At 34.8% G+C, this 22,922-nt stretch overlaps 1 protein-coding gene across 1 annotated transcript in view; it reads left to right on the plus strand.

Annotated features, from left to right (window-relative positions):
- The window catches only part of Nnt (nicotinamide nucleotide transhydrogenase), a 112,434-nt gene that overhangs the window by 49,062 nt on the left and 40,450 nt on the right, over positions 1-22,922 (plus strand). Inside the window, exons 14-17 of the mRNA XM_010629907.3 lie at positions 559-754; positions 4,397-4,630; positions 5,833-5,993; positions 8,321-8,500. Coding sequence (XP_010628209.1) covers positions 559-754; positions 4,397-4,630; positions 5,833-5,993; positions 8,321-8,500 — 771 coding nt within the window. The remainder of the gene's footprint in view (positions 1-558; positions 755-4,396; positions 4,631-5,832; positions 5,994-8,320; positions 8,501-22,922) is intronic.

Genomic DNA, 22,922 nt, shown 5'->3' on the forward strand with positions numbered 1-22,922 from the left:
TTTTTTTTTTTTTTTTTTTGAGAAAAGTTGAAGCAGCAAGTCAGAGAGACCCAAGTCTGAATTCTGTATTTGCTATTTAGTGATCATTTGACCCTGGAAGATGACACAGACTCTTTAAGCTTCATTGTTTTCTTTTGTAAAATGAGGGCAGTATTCCTCATGTGGCTCTCAGGAGACTGTGTTACAGTATAAGTAAAGTATATGGACAGTTCCTGTCACTATGACATCAGGGTTTGACTCTTGCATAGCATTTGGTCAAGTTTAGTATTTTCAGACCCCCAAATAACCAATTTAAATTTAATTGTACTTTTATATGTATTTTTGCATAATATATGATGCAAAAGAAACCAGGCAGTATAGTTTCAAGTACAATTTAAAATATTTACCATGTTAATGATATTGAGTAGGAAAATATAATGAATTATTAAAAGTAGAGCTCAGATCTGTCCTTTGTTATTGGAACTTAAATTGTCCTTAGGGAATCATGTTTCCATGGAAGATCCTTGCTAAGCAATAGACTGAAATTTTAATAATCTCTCTCTCTTTTCTTTTGAAAAGATCATGTATCTAGGCTCAGGCTTATGCTGTGTTGGTGCCCTAGCTGGCCTTTCTACCCAGGGAACAGCTCGTCTTGGCAATGCATTGGGCATGATTGGGGTTGCTGGAGGCTTGGCAGCCACACTTGGAGGCCTAAAACCATGCCCAGAATTGTTAGCTCAGATGTCTGGAGCAATGGCTATGGGCGGCACCATTGGTAAGCAGTCTTGGGCTTCTGCCTTCATGTGAACTTATCAATCACCTGAAGGTAGTTAGGCTCACATGCATTTCTTAATGGTGGGATATATTTTCAGGGATATGTCCTCAGGCAATTTCATCCTTGTGCAAACATCACAAAGTGTACTTCCACAAATCTAAATGGCATAGCCTCCTACACACCTATGCTGTTGCTCCTAGGCTAGACCTATATAGCATGATATTGTATTGAATATTATAAGCAGTTCTAAAACCATGATATTAATATTTGTAAATGTAGATGAGGGACACTAAAAATACTAAGCAATAAAAATTTTTCATCTCCATCATAGCTCAGGATCACCATCATTCCTTTACTGACTGAAGTATTATTATGTGGCACATGGCAGTACTTTTTTTTTTTTTTTAAAGATTAGAGTTTATCCAATTCCTTTAAAAGATCAGTTGACCACTAATGCTTTACACTGTGCCTCTAGGAAAACCTTAGGTTTTTGTTCTATGACTTGATTAGGAGACTGTGTTACAGTATAAGTAAAGTATATGGACAGTTCCTGTCACTATGACATCAGGGTTTGACTCTTGCATAGCATTTGGTCAAGTTTAGTATTTTCAGACCCCCAAATAACCAATTTAAATTTAATTGTACTTTTATATGTATTTTTGCATAATATATGATGCAAAAGAAACCAGGCAGTATAGTTTCAAGTACAATTTAAAATATTTACCATGTTAATGATATTGAGTAGGAAAATATAATGAATTATTAAAAGTAGAGCTCAGATCTGTCCTTTGTTATTGGAACTTAAATTGTCCTTAGGGAATCATGTTTCCATGGAAGATCCTTGCTAAGCAATAGACTGAAATTTTAATAATCTCTCTCTCTTTTCTTTTGAAAAGATCATGTATCTAGGCTCAGGCTTATGCTGTGTTGGTGCCCTAGCTGGCCTTTCTACCCAGGGAACAGCTCGTCTTGGCAATGCATTGGGCATGATTGGGGTTGCTGGAGGCTTGGCAGCCACACTTGGAGGCCTAAAACCATGCCCAGAATTGTTAGCTCAGATGTCTGGAGCAATGGCTATGGGCGGCACCATTGGTAAGCAGTCTTGGGCTTCTGCCTTCATGTGAACTTATCAATCACCTGAAGGTAGTTAGGCTCACATGCATTTCTTAATGGTGGGATATATTTTCAGGGATATGTCCTCAGGCAATTTCATCCTTGTGCAAACATCACAAAGTGTACTTCCACAAATCTAAATGGCATAGCCTCCTACACACCTATGCTGTTGCTCCTAGGCTAGACCTATATAGCATGATATTGTATTGAATATTATAAGCAGTTCTAAAACCATGATATTAATATTTGTAAATGTAGATGAGGGACACTAAAAATACTAAGCAATAAAAATTTTTCATCTCCATCATAGCTCAGGATCACCATCATTCCTTTACTGACTGAAGTATTATTATGTGGCACATGGCAGTACTTTTTTTTTTTTTTTAAAGATTAGAGTTTATCCAATTCCTTTAAAAGATCAGTTGACCACTAATGCTTTACACTGTGCCTCTAGGAAAACCTTAGGTTTTTGTTCTATGACTTGATTTTCTTTTTCTTTTTATTGAGTTTATTGGTACAATCTAGGTGTACAATACAGTTACATTCATTATTGGGATCCTGTACCTTTGCATGACACGTCTTGATTCTCATTTTATGGCAGTACTTTTTTTAGAGACCTTTTATTAGCAATTTAGTTTCTGAATGTATATTTTTATTTGAGGACCATATTTCCAAAGGAATTAAATAAATAATCTTAATGGAAGTTATCATGTTACCATAGTTGGCATAATTTTCATTCAACTACTGACATTTTTTGAGATATTGAATGTGCTAGCTAAGTCAAAAAAGAGGTTAAAAAAAAAAACCCTGTACTCTGTTCTTATTTTCCTTTACTTTGTCCAGGTAGCTGATAAAAGAATGGGGGATTAGAGACTCAGCTTTTGTTTTACTGGTTGTAAATAACAGAAGATTCTTCTTCATAGCCCTGTTAAAAACTTGAAGAAAACAAGAGCAAGCAGAAAACCCACTGTTTGAATCTTTTTCAGTGGTGTGCTGGGCCCATTGTGAAATATTTTGTGAGCTATTTATAAACACTACTATTATTAAAAAATTATATAAACTTGGACAAGGGATTTAGCTCAGTGTGGCACCACACCTGCCTCACAAGCACAAGGTCCTGAGTTTGATCCCCTATACCCCCCAAAAATTATATAAATTTAAATAAATTACATTGGTAACAATATTAAAAACATATACATTTCCAGTTAATTTACTAGACTTTATTATCTATGTTTTTGAAGTTATTTATATCTGTTATGTTACATAGTAGAATATAAATTTCTTCTTAATTTCACATTCAGTGATATCATATTAGTTGGGCATGGTAGCTTATGTCAGTAATCCCAGCACTCAAGAAGCTGAGGCAGGAGGATCACTATGAGTTCAAAGTCAGCATGGGGTACAGAGTGAATTGAAGACCAGCCTTAAGCATATAGCAAAACCCTGTCTTGGAAAAAAAAAAAGATGTCACATTGTTGAATTGTTGTTGGTTAAAATATTTACACCATGGAAATAAATGCATGCTACAAATCTAGGATTGATTTACTATTTGTTGTCTGGACCTGATATTTTAGCTTAAATTTGAAATATGTTGTGCATTGTAAATAGTAAAAAAGTTAACAAGTATTAAAAACTGTTACTAGTAACAGTATTTAAAAACTGTTACTAGAGTCAGAAGTCACTCACACTGTTGGTAAATAAGTTCTTGTATACATCTCATACATCGCCATGACCATACAATGTTTTACTTTCATCATACTTGTTAATGTAAACATAGATATTAAATAATGCTTATATAAGATGCATGTTCATTTATCAGTTGCAAACACTAGGTTGGCTACAGGCACAAGAGTTTAGTAAAAACCATCAAAAACATTCTATGATAGTCAATTATTATACAGAACTTGAGATAAAGAGTATTGTATATTTTGTTATTTGGAAGTTGTGTGGCATAAGCCAGTATTCTGAGCTCCACTCCTATTTCTCTACCCACAGCTATGAAACTGTTTCAGAGTCTTCTAATTTGGACATTCATTGCCCAGAAATTTGTATTTCTTTACATTTTGACTTGGCTTGACCTACTCACAGGAAAACCTGTTTTATGTTAAAATCCAGTTGATTCTTATGGGCTCAGGAGCCAGAATTGGCTATAGAGCCAGAGCATCTGGAATATTCCTTCAGTGGGGAGAATTTAAGGAGATCTAAATGAAGCCCTAAGTAGTCCAAAGAAGCATTTGGTTAGGAGAGTAGAGTTTGTGAGAGAAAGAGACATGCATTGATGCAGTTTATTTATTTGGAGCTGGGCATTGGTTGGCTGTGTTGAGAAAATCTGCCACTCGAAGGGGGCATACATATATAACCAGTGTCTTTACCTTGTCTGCAACCCTTTAGAGAATACATGTCCATACTAAGAACTGGATAATAGTTACTAGTGACAGTGACAGAAATTTTTTTGTGTAATCTTTGCCCTGGTTACCTCTGAAAGATCTGTCAGACTTTAATGTATCTTTGGCCTTCATTTTCCAACAGGCTTGACAATTGCTAAACGCATCCAGATATCTGATTTACCTCAGTTAGTTGCTGCTTTCCATAGTTTGGTGGGTTTGGCAGCTGTACTGACTTGCATAGCTGAGTACATCATAGAATATCCACATTTTGCTATGGATGCAACTGCAAATCTCACCAAGATTGTGGCTTACCTTGGCACTTACATTGGTGGTGTCACTTTTAGTGGGTCTCTTGTTGCCTATGGAAAATTACAAGGTAAGTGATTCAACATAATGAAGAGGGAAATAGCTGTTGTTTAAGATATTGATGGGTTGATTTTAGTTTCAGAAAATACCTTCTTAACAGAAACTGTTAAATGAAGAGTATTTACATAACACTCAGAAATACAGCAAAGATTTTCTTCATAAAGGGGGTGCCCTTTTACTAATATTGCAAGGATCAAATCTTTGAAGCTGTTTTTTTTTTTAGCACACAGCTACTGAAGGAAATTAAAGCCCAGAGTTTTGTGTAGAGACAAGACAATTGATAATACATATAAACAAAATAACACATTCATGATCTTTGGTTAGAAATGTCTGTAGAGTTCATAGAAATAAACTTTATGCATTCGCCAGAATATTGAGAAGCTTTTTAAGGTTGTGTGATGGGTAAGCAAGCAGTACTCATTCTGAAAACAAATGACATTTTAGGCCACTAGCAGAGAAACTTTTGTTATTGCTACAGTGAATTACGAAAATGGAAGCAGAGGAAAAAAATCCAGAGAGGTTCAGTGTTTTCAGAAACAAATGGGTCCCTGGAGAAACTAGTTTGTGATTTAAAAATCTGGTTTTGCCTTTTCAGTAATAAAGTCATTAAATGTGGAACTCCAACAAAACTTTAAAAATCATGAAAGAACTTCAAGCTTAAGACATTCAGGCTTAGGCTTTGTCTTCAAAAACAGCTAACACACCAGAGTTCTCCCATGGGCTTGGTTGATAGGATCAGAATGTTACTGTACTAGGACTCTGTATTGAAGTTTTCAATAAATAAAACCATACTTAACAACTTCTGTGTTGGTCATACTACATTAAAAAAAAAAAAAGAAATTGTAAGATTCCAAGACAAAGAGTAAAGATGTATGATTAAAGTAAGGAAAAGAACAGTTAAGTTTTAAGTTGAATCATACTTTTCTTGTCTCTATTAATGTTTGTTACATGTAATAACTCTAATTTGCTTTTATGTTTCATATCTGGTGCTATAAAGTGATATTTTGAATACTATATTATTGTAATATTAAATTTTGATAGTTTTTTTTTCTTTGGTACCAGGGATTGAACTCGGGTCCTTGCACTTGCAAGGCAGGCCACTGAACCACTGAGCTAAATCTCCGGCCCTAAATTTTGATAGTTAAATGACATATGTGTACGTGTGTGGGTTTTCTTATACTGTGGATTCTGAATATCGTGTGTTTGATTTAGGTATCTTGAATTCTGCCCCTCTCCTGCTACCTGGAAGACATGCACTCAATGCAGGCTTGTTGGCTGCTAGTGTGGGTGGAATTATCCCATTCATGGTTGACCCCAGTTTTACTACTGGCATCACTTGTCTGGGCTCCGTGTCAGCCCTCTCTGCTGTCATGGTAAGAAGCCAGAGATGGAAAAGCACATAATACTTGGTGAATGACTGGGAGTATCTTGTTAGATTATAGTCTTATCATACTTCTGTCTTATCCAGATCACTAGTAGAATAAAAATGTTTTAAAGTTTTCTTACACATATACATCTTTTTAGAATGTAGAAAAAAGAGAAAGTATAACAAGAAAATCACTCTCTCAATTGCTAATTTAAAAGTTGGCACATGTGACATCTTTATTTTTCTGGAGTCTCTGCTGGGTCAAAGTATTTGTACATAGGAGTTTAAAAATATCAAGAAAGCCAACTCCATTCATTTAAGTGTCTATTGTGTGACAAGTCCTACAGAGTATGTGTAAGCTAGTCTCTGTCAATTAGTTGCTCTCACATTCATGGAAAATATAGCATCAGATAAAATAATTATATAAAATGAAATGCAAATAATAAGCTCTGTGTATTCAGTGAGAGCATTCAGCCTTTCATTTGTAGATTTGTCTTCCTCTTCCTCTCTAACTTTTGCATTTAGTGTGTTAATATATATATAATATATAGAGAATATTTTTGTTTATATGTTACTGTTTTGCATTTTATTATATATAATTATAGTGTTTGATGCTAGTATGTGCAATCTTGTGTTATTCACTAATTGTGTGTATATACTTTTAGATAAAGTTTATATTTTAAATTTGCTTTTTAAATTATCTGCAGTGGCTAGCACAAAGTTGGACATGTAATTGCTTATAAAACATTTACTAGTTCCTTGATTCAGAAATATACAGTATAAATATTATATATTTCTTTGTGTGATCCTAAGAGTTAGGTCATGATTTCAATACAGAAATTATAGAAAATTGAAAAGTAACTTAAAATTATATCATTATGGTAGTAGCCAGGCATGGTGGCACATGCCTGTAATCCCAGGACTTGGAAGGTGGAGGCAGGAGGATCTCTATGAGTTTGAGGATGACCTGGGCTACATATTGAGTTCAAGGCCAACCTGAACTACATAGGGAGACCCTGTCTCAAAAAACAATAACAACCTTCCCCCCAGAATTCTGTCATTGTGTAAAGGCTGATGATCCAATCTTCTTGCCTTATTTAGTGATGGTTTATATATTATTTTAAACAGAATAAAGATAGGTTTAATATTTTTAATCTAATGAAGAAGAGGTTAAAAAGTGTCGAACACAAACCTAGTGTAGAAAAGTAAAACTTCAAGAGTTGTTATTTTTTGGGATGTAGTGAATATATTTAAAAGGTAGCTATTACCCTTATGAGAATGTCTGCATAAGGTAAAATATTTTTGCTCATATTTTAATTGTTTTTGGGTTAAATAATATATGAAAATACTGATATAATAACAAACAAGAAAAATGCAGGAGTATGAGGAATATGAAGTAAAAATGTAGGGCCAGGGATTTAGCTTAGTGGTCCCATGCCTGCCTTGCAAATGCAAGGTCTGGAGTTTGATTCCTGGTACTGGAAAAGAAAAAATAAATATCTTTCTCTTTACATTTGTTTTTACTTTCCAATGTTCAGTAATTTTGGACTGCATCATGGACATTGTTAACAATGTGTTATAGATACTTGGATTCTGTTGTATTTATCCAAAGAGTATTGATTATAATTTCTATTTATTTGTTTTTGTAGGCAGATAACTAGGCTGGACTAAAATTTTAAATTCTGGCTCCCTTATGGTGGGGGCAGCTGGAACCTATTGTTATTTTATCCTTGACAGAATTGCTTGGAGTCTGTGCCACACATGCATAATTTAAGAATCAGTCAGAGATTTGGGTAGAGTTTCAACACAAAATTTGGGGCTCCTTCAAATTCTGCTAGCCTACTGCTTTGAAGGATTTCCTTTTTCAGTTTCTAGCTGCTATAAAGTGACCCCCAAGCTCTACACTCAGAATCTTCAAATCAGTAATACTGTGAGTCTGTAATCTTAGATTTTGCTGTTCCATTTGATACCAACAGATGTTAGTCCAAAGCCATAAAAGCTGTGAAATTCACTTAGTGTCATCATATTTTAGAAACCAGTACAGTTTTGTGCCTGCTTTACATCAGTGCTTTTGTTTTGTATGAGGGATCAAACTCAGGACCTTGTGCTTGCGAGGCAGGTGGCAGTACAACTGAGCTAAATCCCTGGCCCTACAACACTGCTTTTATTTTGCACAGTTGTTTGGGAGAATTGATTAGATGGGAGACACTTGGTCATTACCAGAAGTAGAACTTACATGGAGCTATATTAATTGGAAAACTGGACTTTTTAAGAAACTGAAGATCCAAGGCTTAATTTTTATATTGCTGAGTTCTGCTTTGCTTTTTGTTCTAGGGTGTGACTTTGACGGCTGCCATTGGGGGTGCTGACATGCCCGTGGTCATCACTGTGCTGAACAGCTACTCAGGCTGGGCCCTGTGTGCAGAGGGCTTCCTGCTCAACAACAACCTGCTGACCATTGTGGGCGCTCTGATTGGCTCCTCTGGTGCTATCCTGTCATACATCATGTGTGTGGTAAGAAACATGGCTGTCAAATGAAAGGAAATAGTCTACTGGAAGTATGGAAGAAAAAATGTTTTAATATATTTTTTAATCTTATTGAGTTTATTGGTACTTTTTAGGTATACAGTACAGTTACCTTCATCATTGGGATCTTGTATCCTTACATGACAGATCTTGGTTCTCATTTTTTCCCCATACCCCTGCTCTCCCTTCACCCCCTCCACCCTCCCCTATTTACAAAGACTTTGTTTCAATTTTTTCCTTTTCTCATATTTTTTCTTTTTCCTTATTTCCCTACCCTTACCCTTCTCACTTCCTCTATACCTTTAGCCCTTTTCTTCCTATTTCACATTATCAGTTATACAATTTGTATATAGTTATACAATTTATACTTTTAGTTTTCACACCAGAGAAACTATACCGTAATTACACGTGTATCTTATTTATTTCACTTAAGAGTATGGCCTCAATATGCATCCATTTTCCTATGAATGACTCTAGTTTCTCATTCTTTATGGTTGAGTAGTATTCCATTTTATAGAAAAACCACATCCTCTTATCCAGTCTCCAACTGATGAGCAATTGGGCTGCTTCCAAGTTTTAGCTATTACAAACTGTGCTGCTATAAACATGGGTGTGCATATATCACTGTGGTATGATTCTTTTAATACTTTTGGAAAGATACCCAGCAGAGGGATAGCTAGTTTTAATCTTTTAAATCTGATAAAGCAGAAGAGGTTCAAAAGTCTCAAAATCAAATGTATAGTATGGAAAAATAAAACTTCTAGAATTGTTATTTTTCAAGATGCAGAAGATGTCATTTATTTGTAGTAAAAATTAATCTGTCAGTTTTAATTCTTTTCATCAGGAATATCAACTAGTTTTATTTGAATAAATTCTAAGAATCTTTTAAAGCCATTCAACTGTGGAGAATTAGTAAAATTAAATATAAAGATAAAAATCTAATAACTGTCAATTTGGAGATGAATACATAAGATTTTAGTTATTTTAAATTGTATATTACATATTTACATATTTGCTTTTATCTTTATCTCATTCAATTAAAATATTCCTATATGCTTGACTTTTTAATCATTAAAATGCTTTTAAGTATTTTTAAAAACTTTATATTAATCTATCATATTGATATACAAAATTTCTTTTTTTTTCTCTAATGGTGTATATTTTAGGTTGTTCAATTTCTGTTTCTCTTTGTATGTAAGTGCATCTTTGACATTACTAACTTTTGTCTTAGGATAGATTCCTAGAAGTGAAAAAGTATGCTTATTTTTATATGTTTTGTATATTTATTACCATGTTTCCAGAAAGCTTGTTCTAATTTACGCTCCTACTGGTCATCTGTGAGAGTGCCTATTTTGAAGTTTTATAGTCAGTATGATTAAAAAAAATTAGAGTAGAAAAATGTAACAACACAAATACTTCCTAGCATTCTTTTTTGTTTCTAATTCTTTTCTTTTTTTTTTTTTTTGTTTCTGGGGATTGAACTTGGGACTTTGTGCTTATGAGGCTGGTGGTGGAACCACTGAACTAAATCCCCAGTCCTTCTTCTTATTTTCTTCCTGGAAAGAAAATGTCCTGTGTATAATTAAAGATTTGACTAGAAAACTTTTTCGAATTATAGCTACAGTTTCTTACATAATAGTTTGGAGTGATTTAAAGTACAAACATGAAATTAGAATGGACTTTATGGGGATAAATAATTTAGATGTACTCACCATGTTCTAAACTAACATAAAAATTAATTAAAGATCTAAATGTTAAAATAGAAACAACCTGCTGAAAATAATTAAAACTCTGGAAGTCATAGGCATAGGCAAAGCTTTTCTGAATAGAACCGCAAATCCACAAGAAATGACATCAACAGCTGGGATCATATCAAATTAAAAAGCTTCTGCATAGCAAAAGAAACAACCATCAGAGTGAAGGGACAACCTACAAAAATAGGTAAAAAATTTTGTCGGCTGCACCTCAAACAGAGGATTACTATCTAGAATATATCAAGAACTAAAAAAAAAAAAAAAGTAGATCCTCCAAAATGAAAAAACCCAATCAAAAAATGGGGAAATGAAATTCATAGATACTTCTTAAAAGAAGCACAGATAGCTAATAAATGCTTGATAAAACACTCAACATCTCTGGCCATTAGAGAAATGTGAATTAAAACAACACTGAGATTTCATCTTACTTTGGAAAGAATAACCATCATCAAATAATAACACGTTGGCCAGGATATGGGGGAAAAGGGAACTGTTCCACATTGTTGGAGGGAATATAAACTAGTACAGTCATTATGGAGGGCAGTGTGGAGAGTCTTCAAAAAACTAAAGCTAGAAATTCATTTCCCTATTAAGTATCTTCCCAAAATAGTTAAAGACATTGTATTATAGCAATACAAGCATACCCATTTTTATAGGACCATAATTCATAATAGCTAGATCTTAGAAGCAGTCTATATGTTCGTCAACAAATGAATGAAGAAAATGTATTTACAGACAATGGAGTACAACTCTGCCAAAAGAAGAATAAATTGAGTCATGTATAGGAAAATGGATGCATCCCAAGACCATAATGAGATAAATCAGATATACAAGTTTAAATATCACATGATTCTCTCTCTCTCTCTCTTTTTTTTTTTTTGGTACCAGGGATTGAACTCGGGTCCTTGCGCTTGCAAGGCAGGCCACCGAACCACTGAGCTAAATCCCTGGCCCTTTTTTTTTTTTTTGACATGTTTCTCTTATATGAGAAATTCAATATTAAATAAAGAGCAAAATAAAAGAGGCAATAGGGAAATAGATCAAATTGGAGGGAGACTAAGAAATGAAGGGAGGGGAGGGGAAAAGAACGAAAAAAGAATTTAGATACGTACATGTACCAAAACCCCCTTAAGAATGCAATCATTATGTATTGCAAACATAAAAATTGAAAAAAAATTAGATATTAAAGAGATACTGTACATTCAGTGTTGTATTACAATGAAAAAGCTGTTACTTTAAAACTCAGAGTTTTCCTTATATTATAATTGAAAAGTCTCACATTTTAAATGCTATCTTTTTATAATAAAGGATGTTTTTGGGGCTAGGGATATGCATGGGGTTTTGATAAAGTACAGTGAATGTTTAAATTAAAATTTTTTATTAGCATTGAAGACACACTGCCACTAATCTACCTCAGAACACTCCCCGTCATTTCAGACACATTTATCCCATGGTTCTTGCCACTCTGAAGCAGTTCTGAAAGTATTTTGTGAGTGCCATTATGAAATGCGATCAAAATACAGTGAATGTTGCTGACATGTGTCACCCAGTGGAAAGGCAGAATGGTGAAAACTGTACAGTGTTTCTTCATCCACCTTCTTCCATAGGTCTGGCACCCTGAAACTGCTGGCTCTTCCCCAAAGTCAAAATGACCATGAAAGGTAAACATATTGAATTGGTTCAGCATATCAAGGCAGCTATGGTGGATAAGTAAAGTAGACATTTGTGTTAAAGGGCTTGCACAACTGCTTCAGAAAGTGACAAGAATGTTTGAAGTGATGGAGTATTTTGAAGGGTGTTAATAGCAATGAGTCCTTTACTATAATACTTCTTTAAATCATTTTTTTCATTGAGTTTATTGGTACTTTTTAAGTATACAGTACAGTTACATTCATCATTCGGATCTTGTACCTTTACATGACAGATCTTGGTTCTCATTTGTTCCCCATACCCTTGCCCTCCCTTCCTTCCCTCCTCCCTTCCCTATTTACAAATACTTTGTTTCCATTTTTTGCTTTATTCATACTTTTTCTTTTCCCTAATTTCCTTTCCCCTACCCTTCCCACTTCCCTTACACCTTTAGAATCATACCAGTGACATAGGCGCACCCCATGTTTATAGTGGCACAGTTTGTAGTAACTAAAACTTGGAAACAGCCCCATTGCTCATCAGTTGGAGACTGGATAAAGAAGATGTGGTTTGTCTATAAAATAAAGTACTACTCAGCCATAAAGAATGAGAAACTAGAGCCGCCCCCTTCCCTGCCAGTGCTGCCATTGCTCCAGCACAAGAAAGGTAGCTGCGCAGGTGCCCCTTCTCCTGCCCCTGCTCCCACTGCTCTCAGACCTCCTGATTGTGCCATTCTTTGGACCCACTCTGCAGAGGCAGAGGTGGTCTTAAAGGGTATTTTTCTGAGCTTCCAACTTTGAACATCTTAAAGAAAGGGTGGGGAAGCCTGTAATAGAACTGTGTGGAGTTCAACCCTTCAGGATGTTGGGGAACTCAATCTGAGCCTTGCAGCCTGTGGTCAGTCTGCATCATGGGCATCTGTCATCGGCTAGCTCAGATCAGGGGACTTGGTTCTGCACATGACTGCGTATGTTGTATATTATGACAGCACATATATAGTCTGAAAGAGAGCCTTCAAATTCATTTTTTTCTTTCTTTTCCTCATTCTACTCTGCAAATTCTTTATTTATTCTGTCCTCTTTTCCAACTCAGGCTCTTGCTCCACCATATTATCCCTCATCTCCTTTTCTGTTTCTGCTTCTGCCCTAACTGAGATTTCTTTGTTATCATTTTTTCTTTTTTCTTTATGTTCTTTTCTTCTGTCATTATACCTCACTCAAGGGTTAATAGTTTCAAGAGAAAGTGAGCCCGTATTACTGTTAAAGGGGTATATTCTTGTCCTTATACTTGTACTCTATCTATCCCTTTTGAATTTAACAGTTTCCTAAAGATTGTGTGGTCATTCTATGTCCTCTGGCTTCACTTTAAACCTTCTCCAATTCTTTTACGTATCTACTCCTCTCAGGATATCTCTGGCTAAGCCCCCATCCTAAATGGTAAAGATGCTATATTTAAAAGTTTATTCATTGCAAACATATTTTGGACTGCTTCTTGATTTTAATTTAATTCACATGGTTTAAAGGAGATAGGCTAATGACTATCACAAGTGGTCAATTTGCAAGTTATGCTTGATCATATTATGTTGCTGATTGAATCAATTGGGATAAAGGATTGTGATTGATTTAATTAGCTGTTTTCTCTGATATTATGAAAACAAGAATGTCTATGACTCATTAGAAACCCAAAAGCTAAAGCGCAACTATATCAGGAAGATTTAAGTAATAACCCAGAAATTAAATCAAGCACAACCCAACAGCTAAAATAAAAATGAGAAAACACTTAAGCAAGACACAAAAGGCTTCCACTTCACCAAATGGCAAACAGTAGGGCAAATGAGGATGAAAAGTCTGATAGTGAACCAGCAGGACACCCTGAACTCAGAGCATAGGAAGTAACAAAACATATCAATCAGGCTCTAGAAAAATTCAGAACAGAAATAATTTCCTAGATAACCATAGAGATGGTGAGCATAATGAAAGTCATGATTTGAGACTCTAGAACAGAAACTGATAAAAAAATAGATGAGCTCATGACCATGATAGAAGCCATGAAAGACCAGCATAAGAAAAGAAATGGAAACAATAAATTGCCCAACCTAGGAAAGAAATGGAATCTATAAGACAGATTCAAACAGATATCCAGGAAATTAAACACTCCATTGAAAGTGTATGCAACAGAATAAAAGAATGCAAAGATAGAGTCTCAGATATAGAAGATAAGATTGCAGTCAGTGACCGTGAAAAGAGAGGTCTCTTAAAAACAGTAGGGGATCATGAGAAATCCATCCAACAACTCCTAGATGATGCAAAGAAGAATAACATAAGACTGATAGGAATCCATGAAGTAGCAGGAGAAAATACAAATGACTTAAAAAAAAAGCTGTTCACAGAATTAATGACAGAAAACTTCCCAAACAGAGGGGAAGAATTTGCCATTCAGATAAGTGAGGCATATAGGACTCCAACTAGCCAAGATAAAAAGAAATCTACACATAGACATATAATAATCAATATCCCAGAAACCCAACAGAAGAACAAAATGCTACAAGCAGTAAGAGAAAAGAAACAAATCACATGCAAAGGAAACCCCATCAGAATCACAGAAGACTTTTCAACACAAACCCTTAGGTTAAGGAGAGCCTGGAGTGAGGTATTTCAAGTCCTAAAAGAAAACAGCCTCCAACCTAGACTGATGTACCTACAAAACTCTCAAAATGGGTGGGGAAATAAGATACTTCCATGATTATGAACACCTGAGAAACTTTATGAATACCAAACCAGCACTACAAGGAATTCTAAAAAAATATCCTAGAAAAAGACAATGAAGGTCAGAACACCATGAGGCCCAAAAGACCAAATCAAATAGACAAGGCAAGAAACTAAAAGGAGAGGGGAGAAAAAATAAAAAGTGTCAACAAAAGGCCAATAACCTGTCAATATTAAGTCAGTACATATCAGTTATAACCATCAATGTCAATGGTCTCTATTCACCAATCAAGAGATAGAGACTGGCAGAATGGATTAAGAAGCAAAATCCAACAATATGTTGTATACAAGAAACACATCTAGGGCTGGGGATTTAGCTCAGTGGTTTGGTGGCCTGCCTTAAGAAACACACCTAGTGCAAAAAGAAGCCCATAGACTGAAAGTGAAAGGATGGAAAACGATTCTTCATGTGACAGGAGCCCAGAAAAAAGCAGGGGTAGCAACTTTATTCACAGAAAAAGTAAATTTCAAACCAAAACTGATTAAAAGAGACAAAGAAGGCCACTATATCCTTGTAAAGGGCATAATTCAAGAGGAAGAGATGACAGTCATAAACATATATGCACCAAGTATTAATGCCCCCAACTATATAAAAGAAATATTCAGAAACATGAAAAACCAAATAAGCACTAATACAGTTGTAGTGGGGGATCTAAATACCCCACTTTCACAAATAGACAGATCATGTAGGCAAAAAATCAACAATGAAATACTAGAACTGAACCAAGCTTTTGAACATGTGGCCTTAATAGATGTCTATAGAGTGTTCCACCCCACAAAATCAGAATATACATTCTTTTTGGCTGCACATGGGTCATTCTCCAAGATAGACCACATACTAGCTCACAGAACAGGTTTGAATAAATGCAAAAGAATCAAAGTTATTCCCTGTATATTATCAAATCATAGTGCAATCAAGCTGGAGATCAATAGCATAAGAAACCGTAGGAACTTCACAAACACATGGAAATTGAGCAACACTCTCCTGAACAATCAGTGAATCACAGAGGAAATTAAAGAAGAAATTAGACAGTTGTTACAAATAAATGAAAATGCCAATCTAACACAGGAATCTATTGGACACAATGAAAGCAGTTTTACATGGAAAATTCATAGCACTGAATGCCCACACTAGGAAAACAGAGCGAGCTCAAATAAACAACGTAATGATGAACTTTAGACTCCTAGAAAAACAAGAGCAAGAAAAATCCAAAGCTTGAACAAGACAGGAAATTATAAAGATTCGAGCAAAAATCAATGCAATGGAAACTAAGGAAAAGATACAAAAAATAAATGAATCAGAGAGTTGGTTTTTTGAAAGAATAAATAAAATTGATAAACCCTTAACTAACCTTATTTTTTAAAAAAGGGTCAGATCCATGCAATCAGGAATGAAAAAGGTGAAGTCACAACAGATCTAACAGAAATCCAGAGGATCATTAATACCTACTTTGAGAACCTGTACTCTAATGAAATGGAAAACACAGAAGAATTGGACAGATTTCTAGATACTTATGAATTACCAAAGTTGAACAAAGATAAAAAAATTTTAAACATCCCAATTACAATCAGTGAAATTGAAAATGTAATTAAAAGTTTACCAATTTAGAAAAGCCCAGGTCCTGATGGATTCACTGCTGAATTTTACAAGACATTTAGAGAAGAACTACTGCCATTACTCTTTAAACTTTTCAATGAAATTGAAAGGGAAGCAATACTTCCAAATTCATTCCTGGAAGCAAGTATAACTTTGATTCACAAACCAGGGAAAGATGCAACTAAAAAGGAGAGACTACAGGCCAATCTCCTTAATGAATATAGTTGCAAAAATCCTTAATACGATACTAGCAAACAGAATACAGAGAATCATCAGGAAGATCAAATATCCTGACCATGTTGGATTATTCCAGGGATGCAAGGAAGGTTCAACATACACAAGTCAATAAATGTAATACACTATATTAACAGAGTCAAGGACAAAAACCATATGGTCCTCTTGATAGATGCAGAAAAAGCATTTGACAAAATTCAACACCCATTCATGGTAAAAACCCTGCAAAAAATTGGGATTGATGGTCTGTATCTCAACTTAATAAAGGCTATCCATGAAAAACCAACAGCCAACATCATATTTAATGGCCCAAAACTGAAAACCTTCATGTTAAAATCAGGAACAAGACAAGGATGCCCACTATCACCGCTCCTCTTCAATATTGTTCTGGAAACATTAGCCATAGCAGTTAGACAAGAGAAAGAAATTAAAGCAATAAAGATATGAAAGGAAGAAGTTCAACTGTCATTATTTGCTGACGATTTGATACTCTACATTGAAGACCCAAAAAACTCTACCAAAAGACTTCTAGACTTAATTGACAGATTCAGCAGAGTAGCTGGATACAAGGCCAACACAAAAATCAATAGCCTTCTTGTACACAAATAACAGACTCACCAAGAGAGAAATTAAGGAAACAATTCCTTTCACAATAGCATCCAAAAAAATAAAGTATCTAGGAATCAGTCTAACAAAAGAAGCAAAAGACCTCTACACTGAAAACTTCAGCACTCTGAAGAAAGAGATAAAAGAGGATATAAGAAAATGGAGAGATATCCCCTGCTCCTGGGTAGGAAGAATCAACATAGTGAAAATGGCCATACTACCAAAACTGCTATATAGATTCAATGCAATGCCAATTCAGATTCCAACAGTATATTTCATGGAAGAACTAGAAAAAAGAATCCAATAATTCATTTGGAACCATAAGAGACCTAGAATAGGAAAAGCCATCCTAGGCAACAGAGACATGGCAGTGGGTATAACAATTCCCAACTTGAAGCTATACTACAAAGCCACTGTGATAAAACCAGCATGCTACTGGCGAAGAAACAGACCTGAGGATCAATGGAACAGATTGGAAGGCGACAAGACAACTCCAATGTACTCAGCTACCCCATCTTTGACAAAGAGCCAACCATCCCCAGTGGAGGAAAAATAGTCTCTTTAATAAATGGTGTTGGAAAAACTGGATCTCAATTTGCCAGAGATTAAAACTAGACCCTTATGTTTCACCATGCACTAAACTAAAATCCCAAGGGGATTAAAGATCTAAATATTAAAACGGAAACACTAAACTTGCTGGAAAATAGGTTAGGCAGAACTCTTGAAGACACTGCCATAGGAAAAGACTTTAAGAGCAAATCCTCAGTAGCAAGGGAACTAGCAGAAAGAATCAACAACTGGGATCTCATCTTATTAAAAAGCTTCTTCACCGCAAAGGAAACCATCAACAGAACTAAGAGACAACCTACAATGTGGGAAAAAATTATTACCAGCTGCTCCTCAGACAAAGGGCTCTTAGCTAGAATATATACAGAACTCAAAAAATCAGTCCTCCCACATATAAGACCGGATTCAAAAATGGTTATGTGAAATGAGCAGACATTTCTCAGACAAGTAAAAACAGCAAGTAAATATATGAAAAAATGTTTCACATTAGTGGTCATTCAAGAGATGCAGATGAAAACAACACTGAGATTCCACCTCACCCCACAAAGAATGGCTGCTATTAAGAAATCAACCAACCAATTAATAAATGTTGGCAGGGTTGTGGGGAGAAAGGAACCCTTCTTCATTGTTGGTGGGAGTGCAGACTAGTGCAACCACTATGGAAATCAATATGGAGATACCTCAAAGAGCTGGAACTAGAGGTTCCATTTGACCCAGCCATCCCTCTGGTGGGTATCTTTCCAAAAGAATTAAAAGAATCATATTGCAGTGATATATGCACACCTATGTTTATAGTGGCACAATTTGTGATAGCTAAAATTAGAAACAGCCTATTTGCCCATCAGTTGGAAACTGGATGAAGAAGATGTGGTTTTTCTATAAAACGGAATACTACTCAGCCATAAAGAATGAGAAATTAGATTCATTCATAGGAAAATGGATACTTATTGCAGTTATACTCCTAAGTGAAATGAATAAGTCACACATGTGTAAATACTGAATCGTGTCTCTGGTGTGAAAAACTATAATAGTACATAACATCCTGATGAGATAGTTGACAATGTGAAATAGACAGAAAAGGGCTAAAGGTGTAGGGAAAGTGGGAAGAGTAGGAGAAAGGTAATAAGGGAAAGCAAAAAAATAGGAGAAAATGAAAAAAATGGAAATAAAATGTTTGTAAATGGGGAGGGCAGGAGGGGGTGAAGGGAGGGCAGGGACAGGGGGAAAAATGAGAACCAAGATATGTAAAGGTACAAGATCCCAATGATGAATGTAACTGTACTGTATACCTAAAATGTACCCATAAACTCAATGAGAAAAAAAAAAAGAATGAGAAACTAGAGTCGTCCATCAGAAAATGATGCATATTGACACCATATTCTTGAGTGAAATAAATAAGACACATGTGTAAATACCGAATAGTTTCTCTGGTGTGAAAAAGTAAAACTGTAAATAAGAATCAAATTCTTCAATTAATTTAAATACACCATATTTTATAATTATATATTTCAGTGGTAAAGCACTTTTCTAGCATGTATGAGGTCAAGGGTTTGATCCCCGGCACCACAATAGAAAATAAATAAATAAATAAATAAATAAATAAAACACAAAAACCGAAAGAATATGTCTTTGGTCATATGGTAAAACCAAGGATATGTTAACTCAAATTCAAAACAAGTTTAGAGATTTTTAAATTTAATCATCCAAGTTCAAGAATTTGTAAATGTGAAGGCTTATATATCCTACTTAAAAATATCCAACTTTGGAATTTAAAAAAATGATATTTTGAAGGGTGAAAAATTTATTCAAGAGCCAGGAGTGGTGACACCTGCCTGTAATCCCAGCCCTTGGAAGGCTGAGACAGGACTTTGAGGCCAACCTGGTTACATAGTGAGTTTAAGGCCAGTCTTCAATATATAGTAGTAATACTGTCTTAAAAAAATTCATTTATATTAGAAATAGTTTTCTCTAAAAAATGAACTTTTAACCCTTTTTTTGACTTTACTTCATTTGGAGACAATGAATGTCCAGTAGGGGGCAATAGATTTTCATTATTTCTGTACTTCTGGCATGCCAGAACCTCATTTTAAAATAAAGTGGGAGGGTTTGAATAAAAAACATGCAAATAAACAAAACCTTGTGGCTACTGCTGTGCCAGGGGCAGCCCCATACTAATACAAGACTTGTATTTATTTCTTGAAATGTCATTGTAGGTACTACCTTTCTGCTTTTATTGTTGTTTCTTCAGTTTTTTTTATCAATTTCTCTCAAGTATGTCTTTTATTTTTCCTCTTTGACTTCTTTTTTTAGTTTTTTATTTATTATACTAACCATAGTAACCCACAGTAACTTTTTTTTTTTTTTTTTTTTTTTTGGTACTGGGGATGGAACTCGGGACCTTGCACTTGTAAGGCAGGAGGCAGACCCACTGAGCTAAATCCCCAGCCTTTCTACAGTAACTTTTTAAAACAGAAACTAGAACTATGTAGTAAAAGCAATAGTAAAAATACTTTTACAGTGAAATATCTCATCTTTTTTTTTAAGAATAGAAAAATTTTTCAAGAGAGCTCCTGAGAGACAGTAGGGAACCTGAAAGTGCATTGCCTTGTTTTTTTTCTATTCTTAAATATTTCCTGATATTTCCTCAGTTGTTTCTTTTCTTTTCATTTCCACTGCCTCATTTATGCCAATTACATTCAACATATTAATATTTTATTTGTAAGCTTTTGTACTGTATAGATAGCTAGCAAGATATTCTTATAGCAACCTGGGACCATACCTATCGCATGGGGTCAATAAAAAGCAACTATAAAAGCAACTTTGTATTATATTGTATTCAAGGATAGGTGAAACCTTGTTTGAAAGAAAATCTAATTGCCAAAATAAAAATTGTTTAATGTAGGAAACTTGGGAGAAGCAGAAAAAGATAAATATAAAATAATCTAGGGCTGGGGATTTAGCTCAGTGTTGCCAGTGCCTGCCTTGCAAACACAAGGTTCTGAGTTCGATCCTTGGTACAAAAAATACCCAAAACATCTAAATATGCATTGCACTTTAACTGTTAACATTTATTACTGTAGTTCCAGTCTTCTGAAATATGCATATTTAAGATATTCTATTTAAATTTAATTTTTTAACATTAGCTTTAACATTCTGTTTAATAATTTTAGTGTCTGTATGTTACTACAGTGTCTGTATATTTCACTGGTATCCCAAATCTATATACCCAGATTAATGTTATTAGTTGTTTTCAACTTTTTTGGTTGTAATATTTCTCCTTGTGCATCTTCCAGTTAAATTTTTACAGGCGCCAATTACATGGTCAAAAGAAGTAAAATCTTTTTGTTGGCTTTTGATACTGGTAAATTGATTTCCACAAACAATTCACATCAAATTTCTGAGTAGAAATAATGCTTATTTCATTATACACTCTTTGGTCCCAGATGTTAAGTCAAACACACAATCAACAAAAACAAGCCAGCCATATTTTAGATATTGAAGATAGATATTTTCTTATAAATTTCCTTGACTGCTTTTTTCATTACCCTTTACTGATTCTTGACTGAAATTTCCGTACTAAAAGTAATTGTTTTTTCATGGCTCATGCTAAGCAGTTCAAGGGTAGTTCAGAAAAATAATAAAAATGAAATAACTTCAAAATTGAACATTAGTACAATAGTGTGTTATTCTGGGCACTTTATAAATATTAGCTCATTTCATCCTCAATAATTCTAGAGATAGGAAATATTCTCCTTTTACAAAGAAATCATTAAAATCAGTGTTCATTATGCTATGTGTTCATGAAGCCTGGTGCAGTGCCTGGTACATTCACATTAATGGAACACATGCTAAGTGAACATGAGACTATTGTGTTAGCTCAACACATATTTTGGAATGTTGTTTGGATAGGTTATGATAGCAGGTAGAGTTAGTATGGTTAATATGGTACCACTATGTTGACTTTCATTATTATTTATTGAAGGAAATGTGCAAGTCCAAACCAAAATAGTGTGGTTTTGTTATGAGGGAAGAAATGCAATATATTCTAAGGGGCTATCCAGCAAATCTCTAAAATTGAATTTTTCTTCTGACAATGAATTCTTCTTGGTGTCCTCTGAGCCCAGTGGTTACACAACTTCCAATGTTATAAAAACGGAAGACATTGATAGTGTCTAAACAAAAATCTCAAATCAGCGATTTACAATTAGACTTAGAATTCAACTAATTCTTAAGGGCTGGTTGTAACTCAAGTTGATCAGTTAAAAAGCTCAGGCTTGGCCTGGGGATTTAGCTCAGTGGTGCTGCCACCTGCTTCTCAAGTGCAAGGACACGAGTTTGACCCCCGGTACCAAAAACAAAAAACAAATAAAAAGCTCAGGCTTCTTCTTTTTTTTTCCTCTCTCTCATTGAGTTTATTGGTACATTTAGGTATACAGTACAGTTACATTCATCATTGGGGTCTTGTACCTTTACATGACAGGTCTTGGTTCTCATTTTCCCCTTATCCCTGCCCTCCCTTCACCCCCTCCTCCCTTCCTTATTTACAAATACTTTATTTCCATTTTTTCATTTTCTCATATTTTTTCTTTTCCCTTATTACCTTTCCCTTACCCTTCCCACTTCCCCTACATCTTTAGCTCTTTTCTTTTCTTCCTATTTCACATTGTCAATTATATCATTAGGATCTTATGTACTATTATAGTTTTTCACATCAGAGAAACTATTCAGTATTTGTACATGTGTGACTTATTTATTTCACTTTCAGGCTTCTTTACATAGCCTTCAAATTCTCTCTCCTGTATACAGGCAGATCTCAGTGTCTTTGCAGAGACACTCGCCTAGAATTTCTCAATTAACCCCACACAGCAAAGGGTGTTGTAATGTTCCTTCCAGAACTGTTTAAAGGTTGAATCTATATCTGAGACCATCAGTTGGGAAGCACAAGAGCCTGGCATTTGAGTTGTACCTCAAGACTTTGTTCATAAGTTAAAACTAAAATTCTGGTTGTAACCCAAGTTGTTTATATGTCAACCCAGTCTTAACTTGAGGGTCCACTATACTTTATATCCAGATATCAAGTGGATATTTTAAAAAATGATTTTGTAGCTCATTTACTTGTGATGAGTCTAGATTGAATGGATAATAGAGGTCTTGAAAAATAGAACAATGTTTTCAGATAAAATTTTCAGAGTTTTGTATTTTGCTGCATATTTCCACATGAAAATGGAACAGAATGAAGTGGTCAAAAGCCCCCCCAA

Source organism: Fukomys damarensis, unplaced genomic scaffold (genome assembly GCF_012274545.1).
Source record: "Fukomys damarensis isolate Sample0158 unplaced genomic scaffold, DMR_v1.0_HiC HiC_scaffold_1, whole genome shotgun sequence".
Lineage (NCBI taxonomy): Eukaryota > Metazoa > Chordata > Mammalia > Rodentia > Bathyergidae > Fukomys > Fukomys damarensis.